Raw genomic sequence first — 13,467 nt, forward strand, 5'->3', positions numbered from 1 at the left:
CATTTACTCCAGTTAGGAGAAGCTAGCAGGCAACTAAGGAGCTGGAGAGAAATTCTGCTACACAAAATTTCACCCCAGAGAACAGCCACTGCCCAGACTTGTTCTGTGACTGATAAAATAGGCTGCAATCCTTTGTAACTGTCAATTCTTCCTTTGGCTGTGGACAAACTTGGTTCCTCATTTATATACATGAACTCAAGTTTGTGACCCTCACAAGGCTACTCTAACACTCCATAACAAGCCAGGTAAACATTGTTTGGTTTTTAAAAAGCCTAATTCCTTAGGGAAAAACTATTTTCTGGCTTGTGAAACTCAGGATGTCACCTTCTGTTTATTATCATTTCACTGGCAATCTACCCTCATAAAAGTCATTCTTTTATCTGTCTGACTTCACAGCTACCCAAGAAGTGTGTGTGTGTGTGTGTGGGGGTGTGTGTGTGTGTGTGTGTGTGTGTTGCGTGAAAGCCAGGTACCAACTGAACCATCTATTTATCTTCGGACCATCCATCTAAATATGTATTATAGAACCCTTTACACCACTCTAAGAGCAACTTCAAGCAAGACATCTTACAAGAGGAAGCTCCGAAGACATGTCATCCTAGCAGAGAATATGTCACACCTGTAAAATGCTTGAAATCCTTTAATAGCGTCTCATTGCTTTTCAGATGAAGGCTAAAATTCCTGAGGTAACAACTCTCAACTGTTGCCTGTTGTCTGCAGCTTCAGACATCAGCTTCTTCCTGCTCAGCCACACCAGCCTGACGTCAAGGCGGTGCTACAAACGTCGCCCATCGTTTCGCTCTGTCTAGATTCCTTTCATCTGCTGCCTACTTTTCCTCCGTAACTCTTATTCACCCATCACATCTTCTCTCCTCAGTCACTATGGAGTCAGGAGAGACTCCTCAGCTCAGTCAGATTCATTTTTGCCTTAAGTTCATAAAGGAGCTATCTTTTCTTCCCTGTTGGCACTTATCCCATTTATTTGTCATATTTGTCATCTATTGTTGATTAGCCAATCACCTCAAAACTCAGCGGCTTAAAACAAACTTGTGTCCAAGTCCCTGAGAATTGAAAGCCTGGAGGAGTTTAGGAGAGTTGGCTCTGGCTTAGAGTTTCATGAGATGACCCCCTAGATGTCAGCCAGCCACCCCCCAGCCTTCTGTAGCCCTTGGGCTGCTGTCAACGGTCGCAACTCCTTACCTGAGGGCCTGTCCCTTGCCCTGCTTCAGTCCTTCCCCAACATGGGTGCCGGCTCCCTCCACAGCAATCACTCCAAGAGAGAACAGTTGAGAAGGAAGCTTGAATGCTTCCCGTGTCCTACTCTTACCAGTTCCATGCTTCTCTCCCCCTTGACTTAGAAATACATCTTTAACTCAGACTCAGCACGAAAGGGGCGAGGGGAGAATGCATGGATGAATAAATGAATGAATGAATGAAATTTCGCATCCCAGGTAAAATAGAGAATGTTGTACAAATTGTGTAACCTCAATTTCTGGTTTGGAGGAATGAGAGTGATTATAGCCACTTGGCAGGTCGTTATAAGAATTAAGCAACACACTCTATGCATAGCACCTGGAATAATGTGACAGACAGAACCCATTAAGCGTTATTTTTCTTCATCTCCTGTGTTTAAATCACTCATGCAATCCATTCCCATGCATCCTGCTCCTCTTAGGAATTCTCTAGCCTTCCTGTCTGTGAGCTCATTTCAGTTGCCACCACTCCAGGTCTCTTACACTTTCCTTTCCATGAGCCTTTAACAATTCCCTGGACCCCCACTTTCTATTTAGTACAATCCATTCCACGCACTGCAATGAGATTAATCATCTTTACAGCGATGTGTCTTTCACTTCTGCAACCTCTATTGCTGCTGCCCTGTCTGCTCTTGGCAGTGTGTAATAAATCTTAAGCAGCTTGGATTTGATTTCCAGGACCCTCTCAGTTCCTTGTTTATACTGAATTAAAATAGTACATTGAAATCCAGGATGACTTGGAGAAATGTGTTCAGCCAATTGCAAGCTAGAGAGTTGACTGCCAGCCACATATGAGTACAATCTCATCACTATACAAGCTAAGTGACTCACAAGAAGAGATGCTCCAACAGAACAATCACACAAGGGGCTGGGAAGGTGGCTCAGTGGTAGAGCACTTGCCTTGCATGCATGAGGCCCTGGGTTTGATTCCTCAGCACCCCATAAGCAGAAAAAGCCAGAAGTGGTACTGTGGCTCAAATGGTAGAGTGCTAGCCTTGAGCTGAAGAGCTGAGGGACAGTGCCCAGGCCCAGAGTTCAGGCCCCACAACTGAAGAACAATCACAGACTGTAATATGAGCTACATTTGCTTGTTTTCTAGCTTGAAAGCAAACACCTTCATACTAATACCAGAAGGATATCTGTGCTTTTCTTCTGTATAGCCTTACATTATTGGTAATAGTGGGAATTTTATAAATACATTTAAAGATGGAAAATTCATGTGTGTGTGCATGTGTGTGTGCCCACACGCATGTGCACATGCATGTGTGTGTCCCATTGGGGATCAAACCCAGTGTCTCGTGCAAGTTAGGCAAGTACTATACCACTGAACTATACTCTTGGCCCTGAAGATAATAAATTCTCAATGATGTGTGTTGTAGAGACCATGTGTAGTGGTAAATACAATTAGGAAAAATGTTGAACTAATAAGGCAAAAAAAATCTACCCATCATTTTCTCTGACTTACCATAAATCACATGCTATTTGTATGTTTTGGTGAATAAAATTCTGCTTAAAAATACTTGTATTCAGGGAAATGCTTGCTTTCGAGTGAGGAATGTGAATATTTTGAAAACAGAAAAATTCAGGATGAGTAAAGATATGAAAATTATTCACTCAGTGATTCTGTGGCATAGTACCACGCTGTTGAAACATTTTCATCTGTTCAGCTATTTTCATTTTGCCCAAAGATTTCAGAGCTCTGTTCCTGTCCCCAAGTTCTATAAAGGGCCATGAGTACTTAAATCCTAGAAATACAAGCAACCCTCTTTGAATGTGCAGTAACCAAAGCTGAATTTTTTTACTTAAAGGTTAGTAAGTCACTCTTTTCCCTGCTTTTCCATTAACTCTGGAATTGTATACATTATTGAGCAACATCTCCTTTATATTAGTATTTATAAGCTTCAGAGTAACTGGGGGAAAAGGTTCAGCCAGCTTCCCAGGGATTTTTTTACTTTTGGCCAAACATGAAACCTCTTTAATACGTTTTCCCAACACTGAAATTTTGGGATTTTCAGAAAACTTCATTTCTACAAATGGGAAACAAAGACTCGAGATGCCTGAAGAACCTCACCAACTCTGCCATAGCAAGAAGCCCATGACTCTGCGATGTGTTTCCGTGGTAAGCCTTCACTTCCCAGTGATGGGTCTACCCCAGGGAGCATCCAACTTCAAGCCACTGAACTGCTGGGCCGTTAGGGGAGACTGTCCTTTGCCTTGTAGGATGTGAGCCACACTCTCAGTATGTATCCTCCAGATGCCAGTAGCATCTCTCACCCTCATCCTGGCCTGGTGACAACCAAAGACATTGCCCTCTGGGGACAAGAGCACTCTCAGTTGAGACCCATTAATCTCTTTTAGATCTTCCTTCTCCTCCTCCTCCTCTTCTTCCTTCTTCTTCCCCTTCCCCTTCTTCCCCTTCTCCTTCTCCTTCTCCTTCTCCTTCTCCTTCTCCTTCTCCTTCTCCTTCTTCTTCTTCTTCTTCTTCTTCTTCTTCTTCTTCTTCTTCTTCTTCTTCTTCTCCTCTTCCTCCTGCTCCTCCTCCTCCTCTTCTTCTTCCTCCTCTTCTTCCTCCTCCTCCTTCTCCTCCTCCTCGTCCTCCTGGGGCTTGAACTCAGGGCTTGGGCACTGTTCCTAAGTTTCCTTTGCTCAAGGCTAGCACTCTACCACCTGAGCCACATTGCCACTTCTGGTTTTTTCTGAGCAGTTTATTGGAGGTAAGAATCTCTGTGAGGGATGGCCTTAGATCTCAGCCTCCTGGTAGCTAGGATTATAAGTGTGAGCCACCAGCGCCTAACCATCCTATTATTTTAACGAACTATTTTTTATGCTTGTAGACAAATAGCTCAAGGTACAAATATATCATAAACCATATTACAGCTCCATATGAGAAGCCATACATTTTGGGTTTTGAGTTTTGGGTTTGTTGTTGTTGTTGTGTCTGTGTGTGTGAAAGAGTTCTGGGGTTAGAATTCAGGGCCTGGGCACTGTCTCTGAGCTTTTTTGCTCAAAACCAGCACTTTACCACTTGAGTCACAGCTCTACTTCCAGCTTTTTAGTGGTTAACTGGAGATGAGAGTCTCATGAACTTTCCTGCCCTTGCTGGTTCTGAGCTGTGATCCTCAGATCTCAGCTTCCTGATTAGGAGGCTAGAATTACAGGTATGAGCCACTGCACCCAGCTCATACCCTTGCCAAGAAAAGGGGCTTTTTAAAATTTATTTAGCATATACAGCAAACAAACCCTAAACAAGGGTAGGCAGTCCCAACTTCCACCATCGTAAGGGTTAAAAAGGAGCAAGTTACAAATAGGCAGTTTTGATCCATGTTTAATGAAAAAGAAGTTACATGAATAGAAATGGACATATAACAAAGAAACCAATTTGGATGAGAGACCAAATGGTGGTGATAACTAGAACGAGGATATATATATATATATATATATATATGTTTGTTCTGAATTTACTCTTATTAGATTCCTGATCCAACATCCTTAAATCCAATACAAAGTAATCTTCTAATTTCACTTCTGTTTGCACGGGAACTCACCAAATAATGTCAAACACTATACCCTTCCATTTTCCCCATATCCCAAATACACACAGGACAAAGCTTGAGATGTTCACCATGTGTTAACATGGAGTAAAGAAACTGCAGAGTTTTCTGTGTCTTTATTGCAACAGAAAGTCAGCACGGGAGAATGGAATTTTGGCACAAGTATGATTTCTTGCTAATATTTTCATGAGAAAGCTTTTATAGTCTTCAACCATTTATTCTTAGGACAATCAATCATGGAAGGCTTACATATGACTCTAGTGAACATAAATACATGCAGAGAAATAGCAACGGTTTATATTTGTGCAGACTTGAAATGTCAAAGGCATGAAGTTTGTCCGTGCACAGATGTGCAGCTCCAATGAGAATCTTACTGGTTTGTTTCATGGCTCATGATTCTTAGAGAGGGTCAGTCGATACTTTATTTTTATCATTCTCCACCCTAATGTATATTGTGATCACATGTTCCTAAAGAAGATTACACATATTCTAGACATTTGCTATGTGGGTAATAAAGAGAAACAATAGGTTTTACTGGCCATCCCTTTAAAATAAATTCTTTCAGCCAGTATATAGCAATCACCACTGTCTCACACTTACATTTAATCATTTCAAGTTAGGATGAGCCCTGCCTCTTCTGATACTGTATTCTAAGTTTTTCCAGTTGTTCCACACATTGTGACTGGGCCAACTTCAGTGTCCGGTTCTCCTCCGTCAGAGCCTCAAACTCCTGAACCAGTTGGGCAGCATCCACCTTCTCTCTTTCTGCCTGGTCCAGCTTGGCGATGAGCTCCTTTCTGAAAATGCAGGAAAAGGCACAGAATTCAACTCGAGTGAATCAGATGATCCCATAATAGCACAATAGAAATGGAATATTTCATTTTGCTTTCTTTAAAAATGTTTTTACCCATTCCATGTTCTACCTACCAATGGCATGCTTTTATTTCTCCAACTTCACAAGTGTTTAGGTCCCTTTACTTTCTTACTGCATTCCCTAAACACTAAACATACACAGAATATCCTATAACTCCCAAACAGGAGTATAGCAAGTACTTAAAAGTTATAAATCATTTCAAAAACAAGAATACACAGTTTAGGATAGTGAATGAGTTATGTCATTATATTGTCTTGTAGGAAAAATAATTAGTTCACCTGTTACTGAATTACCTTCCTTTGATTCCTCTGAGTCGGATACATCTGAGCTCAGGGAAGTCCATTTGCACTTTAAAAAAATCTTCTCTTGAAGATATTGTTTATTTATCCTGCCTGTACACAATCGCCCTTGATATCCATCAGGGATTTGTTGTAGAATCTCCACATCCAACCCCAATACTTATCTGCATATAACCACACACATCTTGCCTACATTAAGTCATCTCCAAAGCACTTCCAATGCTGAATACTAAGTATTTGCTATGTAAATAGCTGCTGTACTGTGTAGTTTAGAAAATGATCAAAAACTGAGAGCACACCCTAAATGTAAGCATGGGGCCCATGGTTGGTTGAATGCATGGATGCAGGCTCAGGGAGGGGAAGGGCCTCTGTCATGCAGCTCTAGTTAACAAGGTGGTGCACTTACACTGGGTGCCAAATGCAGTGTAGTATTAGGAAAGAAGACTGAGGGGACTTAAACTCAGTTCTCAGCAATCTTTGTGAATGAGTCATTGATGCAGCCTTCTATAAGCCTAACAAGGAGCAAACATAGTCCATGAACCTGATAACCCAAAGAACACCAGGTTATTCTAGGTGCAGAATGACCTAAATTAATTCTTTATTTCACATTTCTTTCTTCTCCATGAGGCAAAGCCCAGTGCTTAGATATATAGTTTTCTGCATGTGTTTCTTTGCTTTATTCTTTGAAACCAGGGCTTGAACTCAAGGCTTCAGGGTTGCTAGGCAAGTGCTCTACCACTTGAGCCACGCTTCCTTCCACATTAACTTTTAGTCTTATTTATGCTTCAGATATGTTTTCTCATACTTTTGCTTGATCGGGCCATGGATCACAATCTTCCTACTTATGCCTCCTGTTTGGCAAGGATTATGAGTAAGGCACCACACTCAACTTATTTGTTGAAGGTGGCCAGCCTTCTACATGAATTTCCTAAAGGAAAAGCTCTGTAATGCTGATGTTCACATTGGAAAATTGTACTAGTTCCTAAAAAAAATTCATTTAAGTCACACCAATGCATCAAATCCACAATTTCAAAATCTTACACCATAGAGGATGTTAATTTTTATTATCTTTAAGTAGTTGTACAAATGAATTAACATTCAATCTATGTCTATAAGTACAATGTATCTCAATCAATTGATATTACCCCTTTCATCATTATCCTCTAGTCTCCCCAGCAGAGAACACCAATTTTTAAAGAAAATGTCTATGCATAGCTAACTTAGTGAAAAGACCTGGATAATCAGTAGTGCAGACACAGCATGTTGTATGGAAGCTGTATTCAAAGCCTGGGGCATACTAATGCCAATTTCAGACCCAAGCCTCAGTCAGCTTGACTCCTCTGTTCCATCCTCAAAAGCCCTTGAGGTTCTGTGAGTGTATTCTCAGGGAATAGGGATAAAGACTTGTTTAAAGCACTAACAACCTAGCCTCCCTTGTAAGACATGCAACTATTGTCTTCATTATAATCATTCATCACTACTGTTGACCTCATGTCTAAATACTTTTCTTCTTCTATCTCTTGATCTAATCAGATACTGACCTGATATTACTTAAGATAAAGAAAAGAACAAGCCGAATGTCACTGGGTGATGCCTGTAATCTTAGCTACTCAGTAGGCTGAGATCTGAGGACTGCGTTCCAAGCCAACCTGGACAGAAAAGTCCATGAGTCTCTTAGCTCCAATTAACCACCAGAAAACTAGAAGTGGCGCTGTGACTCAAAGTGGTAGAATAGTAGCCTTCAGTAAGTAAGCTAAGGGACAGTGCTCAGGCCCTAAGCTCAAGCCCGATACAGACCAAAAATAAAAGAAAGAAAAGCACTATAGTAGTATTCAGGAAGATGATCAGGGTTTCTAGGAGCAAGGGAGAATCCTAACTACATACCCAATTGAACTATGCCAGTATGGGTTGGTACTGAATAGAAAAAGAGTATTCATTAAAAAAAAAAAACAAACTTTAAACACAAACCTAAACCATTTCCACATATACATATTCACTTGTAAATAATATTGGTCTTATATACACTATAAGGCATACATAAATATTGAAAAAAGGGAAGACCAGATTCGCAAACTAGTAGTTAAAAGTCTGATGAGAAGTTAACTGTATTCTCGGAAATTCCTCATTAATTGCAAAAAATGTAAAAGCATGGACAGGGCTGGGGGCAGTAGTTCATGTTTTTAATCCCAGCTAGATGGAAAACAGACAAAGCAGGTCACATTTTAAGGACAGCCTGGGAAAAAAGAGAGACCAGTCCCAACTAATGAGCTGGAGCATGGTAGTATGCCCTGTTATCTCAGGGACCCAGGAGCCTGGAGGAGCCCTTAGGCCAAAATCCCAGACCCTTCCTAACTAAAGCAAAGAAAGGGATGGAAGCATGGCTCAAGTGGTAGAGCACTGCTTAGCAAGTATAAGGCTCTAACGTCAAACCCCAGTACTAGCAAAGAAGAGAACCTAGAAAGTCTAACTAGAGAGTGTCTCTACTGTTGCAACAGACAGACATTGTGTGCACTGTGAAGGACTTCTGTATGGTTTCTGCATAACTCACATCTAAGTCACAACCAACACCATGCTGTCAGAATTGAGAGAGGCTCTACATCTGCTGTCTTCAACAAATGTTAAGAAATGTTCCATACATAAAAAAACCAAAGAGACACGTAGGTACAATGTGTAATTCTGGACTGAAAAAAATATACCTTTGAAGGACCTTAGTAGAAAATTGATACAATCTGAATATGAATTATGATCTAGACAATGGTAGATTTGGACCTAACTTCCTCAATTTTAATTTTTTTAACTTTCTTGATCTTAATGATAGAACATCCTTGTTCTTAGCAAACATTCGCTAAAGCATTTAGGAAATGATATTAAATTATATTTTTAAAAAGCATTTAGGGCACAGGTCATGATGGTGTGTGCATATTCATGTCTATACATGTATTTCCATCATCTATCTACATATGTGTGTTTGTGTGTGCCAAACAAAATAAACCTCAGCAGTTATTTTTGTTTGTTTGGTTTTTTGTTTGTTTGTTTTCTGTCTATCATGGGGCTTGAACTCTGGGCCTGGGCACTGTCCCTCAGCTCTTTAGCTCAAGGCTAGCACTCTACTACTTGAGCCACAATGCCACTTCTGATTTTTTGAGTGGTTTACTGGAGATAAGAGTCTCACGGCCCTTTCTGCCTGGGCTGGCTTTGAATCACGATCCTCAGATCTCAGCCTCCTGAGTAACTAGGATTAAAGGCGTGAGCTACTGGCACCCCAGCAGTTTTTTGAGGAAGAATGAAACACAAGTAGAGAAGTGTTAAGTAATTAATAAATCGTGGAAGGACCTATGAGATTATAATACTACTTCAGCAACTTTTCTATAAGTTTGAAACCATCAGAATAAAGATATCAGAAAGAGGATGAAAAACTAAGTCAGAATAGTATTTTTAATGTTCCTATACTCAACAGATAGCTCTGTGCACCCACCATGGAGTCCACTGGAGAAAAACAGGCCTTGGAAAGAAAGTTGCCAATTGGGGACAGCTAAGAACAATCTGGGTCATAGACCAACAAACACATGATGCTCTTTGGGCCCTGTTCGTTCTTCAGTCTTCTGTAGTGTTTAGAATAAAATATTTTCCCCATAAATGCATTTTCCAAATGAAGAATGGAAGAAATTGGTACTTCAGAGAAAGCTTACATTTTTAAAAGGAGAAAATAAAACTCAAAATGCTCCATTAAATTAAAAATGTTATGCAGCAAATAAGAAAAAAGGTATCTATCAAAGCCCATCTTGCTGATTAAATGGTTAGTGCTCTAGGCCCTGGAGCATAGTTTAAAGCAAAAAATGTTGATAATCAAATATAATAGGCTGGGTCCTGATGGCCCACACAGGTATCTTAGTTACTCCAGAGGATGAGATCTGAGAATCATGGATCAAAGCAGCCTGGACAGGAAAGTCCAGGAGACTCTTATTTCCAATTAACCACCAGAAAAACAGAAGTGGAGCTAGGTTGAAAGTGATAGAGTGTTAGCCTTGAGTGATAGAGCTCAGAGACCAGGCCCTAAGTTCAAGCCCCATGCCTATAAAAAACAAACAAATAAATAAACATAATGTCACAAAACATTAATTTTGTAACTACAAAGAATGGTCCAGATTGTCTAATCATCCTGCATTAGAGAAAGTAACTAATAATTTCTTTTTTACTAGACTCATGAAGATGCAACAGTTTCATGTTCTTGATAAGCAATTGTACAGATATTCAATAAAAACTGCCAAAATGTCTGTTGTCTCCTGTCTAGGACCTATTTATATAGACATATTTATGTTCATTCATTAGTGGTTTATAATTAAACTATGGCATATCAAGCTTCAGAAATATCTTGCAGAGAGATGATATGAAGACCAAATCAATACTTGTAATTAGATAGGATGTGGTCTTATCTTTGATTTCCTGGTTAGCATTTCTATTACTCTCTTCAATATCATGTAATATGGGGAAGAGAACTACAATTACAGTAATCTTATGGTGAAGTTGAGAATCTGCAAAATTGTTTTCTGCATAATATACGCTGGTAATCCTAGCTACTCAGGAGGCTCAGATCTAAAGATCACAGCTTGAAGCCATCCCAGGCAAGAAAGTCTCTGAGACTCTTATGTCCAATTAACTACCAAAAAAAAAAAAAAAAATCAAGAAGAAGAAGCCAGAAGTAAAGCTGTACCTCAAGTGGTAGAGTTTTACCCTTGAGCACAAAAGCTTAGGGACGTAGGGCTGGGAAGGTGGCTCAGTGGTGGAGCGCTTGCCTTGCATGCATGAAACCCTGGGTTCGATTCCTCAGCACCACATAAGCAGAAAAAAAAAGCTGGAAGTGGCACTGTGGCTCAAGTGGTAGAGTGCTAGTCTTGAGCTGAAGAGCTGAGGGACAGCGCCCAGGCCCAGAGTTCAGACCGGACCTCCTCCCCCCCCACCCCCCAAAAAAAGCTTAGGGACGTAGACCAGGCCCTAAGTTCAAGTCCCTAGACTTGAACACACACACACACACACACACACACACACACCTTGGCATTTATTGTCTAGCATTTCTACTTCCAGATACAGGCACAGGGAATTGAAAACATCCCCATAACTATTTTATAAGCACTTTATTCAAAATGGGCCAAAAGTCAAACAACCCAAATGCCCATTGGCTGTTAAAAGGTTAAATCAAATGTGTATCTATGCAAAGGGACAATTTCAGTCAAAGGAAATGAAGTGCTGGTGCATGGTAAAATATAAATGAACCTTGAAAACATTACGCTAAGGGAGGATGATAATCACAAAAGACTACCTAGATAAAATCAGGAGCTAATCCATAAAGCCAGAAGATAGGTGGGTGTTTACCAATAGCCAGAAATAGAGGGACTGCCTGGCATGTAGCTCAGTGGTAGAGTGCTTGCCTTGTATGCATGAAGCCCTGGGTTCGGTTCCTCAGTTCCCCACACACAGAAAAGGCTGGAAGTAGCACTGTGGCTCAAGTGGTAGGGTGCTAGTCTTGAGCCAAAGAAGCGCAGGGACAGTACCCAGGCTCTGAGTTCAAGCCCCAGGACTGGTGTGAGTGAAAAAATAGGGAGGGACTGTATAGGGGTACATGCTGCTTTTGGGAGGTGGTAAAATGGTTTAAATTTGTGGTGACAGTTGGTTGCACAACTTGGTGGAATATTGAAAAACACTGAGGTTAAACCCCCAAATATATCTTTTTTTTTTTTTTTGTCGATTGTGGGGCTTGAACTCTGGGTCTGAACGCTGTCCCTCAGCTCTTCAGCTCAAGGTGAGCGCTCTACCCCTTGAGCTACAGCACCACTTCCAGTTTTCTAGTGGTTTATTGGAGATAGGAGCCTCACAGTCTTTCCTGCCCAGGCTGGCTTCGAATCATGATCCTAGATCTCAGCCTCCTAAGTAGCTAGGATTACAGGCGTGAGCCACTGGCGCCAGGCACCTAACTTTTTTAAAGTCTCTTTTTACTGATAATTGAAGTCAATAGTATAAGCACCAGAGCACTGATGAACTTTATACATAGATCACATGAGCAGGTTGCCCCCTTCTGGCTGAGACAAAATAATTGCAATAAAGGAAACTGATTGTAATTTGATCACATTCTTTTATTTTCTGACAAGCACATTAATAGATTTTAAATTCCATAAGATCTCTCTATCGCATTTCTGTGAATCTCTATTATATACACAAAAAGCTTATGAACTGTGTCTAAAGGTTTATAATGTTTATGTTTTAAAAGCATGCTGCAAAGGAGTGACACTGTCCATGAAGAAATGTACTCATTACCTGACTTATGTAACTGTAACCCCTCTGTACATCACTTTTTTTGGGGGGATGGGGTCCAGTTGTGGAGCCTGAACTCTGGGCCTGGGCGCTGTCCCTCAGCTCTTCAGCTCAAGGCTAGCGCTCTACCACTTGAGCCACAGCGCCACTTCCGGCTTTTTTCTTTTTTTTTTTTTTGCTTATGTGGTGCTGAGGAATCGAACCCAGGGCCTCATGCATGCAAGGCAAGCATTCTACCACTGAGCCACCTTCCCAGCCCTGTACATTACTTTTATAATAACAATTGTAAAACACTTAAGCATTTTGCAATATATGCAGTTTTGTGAAAATACATTCTCGCATAGAAAAAGACCTAGGAAAAATGATAGCAGAAGCTTGCTTGTTTTGTTTTGGCAATACTGGCATTTGAATTCAGGGTCTCATGCTTCTCAGGAGTTCTTTAAAGATATCAGAATCCTTGGTAACATTTAAAATAGTTCAGTAAAATTCTTTCTTTCTCTCTCTCACCTTCCCTTCCTCCTCCCTCTCCTTCTCTCTCCTTCCTGTTTTCCTCTTCCCTTACCTCTCCATTTCCTTCTCCCTCCCCCTCTCCTTCTTCCTCTCTTCCCCTCTCTCTCTTACACTATAAAGACAAAAAAAGTTTTGATAAAAGTAGGAACAATATTTCTCTGCATCATTGGTCAAAAACTAGAAATTAATCTTTACATAGTATTTATCTCATAGTGAGCTCATAATCTAGAAAATATCTATTACTTTATCCATCCAATCGACTTGATGACAATCATACCAACTCTTCTAATCTCACCTCTGCAAATTCTCTCAAACTTGAGCCAGAGAGACCTCCTCTGGAGATGTAAGAAAAGTTCAGTCTAGAATCTGAATTTTAGACTATGCTTGAACAACTCCAATAAAGAAGTCTCTTTTAAAACACTTTACTTAGCATCTTTCTTAGAATGTAGCATAGTTATGCCAGCCAACCACCAGGGGCAACACAATCAGCCACACTTTATAAAACGATGGGAATAAATTTTCACCAGAATCATCAAAAAATGGAGAGCTAATTACTTGGGTCAAATCCATCTGGCCCAATTTATCTTGCTTGAAAACAAAAGCTGTTCAAGAAAAGTTTTGTTGCAAAATTAATTTCTGCTTCAATAAAGTGTTAGTGGCAACAATTAAGACAT

The 13,467-nt window shown here is 40.5% G+C and overlaps 1 protein-coding gene across 2 annotated transcripts in view; it reads right to left on the reverse strand.

Moving 5' to 3' along the window:
- Positions 1-4,562: 4,562 nt before the first annotated feature.
- Map3k7cl (MAP3K7 C-terminal like) overlaps positions 4,563-13,467 on the reverse strand; it is a 72,107-nt gene continuing 63,202 nt past the window's right edge. For both annotated transcript variants that reach the window (XM_042676949.1, XM_042676948.1), the window contains exon 5: positions 4,563-5,601. In XM_042676949.1, coding sequence (XP_042532883.1) covers positions 5,421-5,601 — 181 coding nt within the window. In that variant the 3' untranslated portion in view covers positions 4,563-5,420. The remainder of the gene's footprint in view (positions 5,602-13,467) is intronic.

This window comes from Dipodomys spectabilis, unplaced genomic scaffold, assembly GCF_019054845.1.
Source record: "Dipodomys spectabilis isolate Male_0828 unplaced genomic scaffold, ASM1905484v1 ptg000032l, whole genome shotgun sequence".
Taxonomy (NCBI): Eukaryota; Metazoa; Chordata; class Mammalia; order Rodentia; family Heteromyidae; genus Dipodomys; species Dipodomys spectabilis.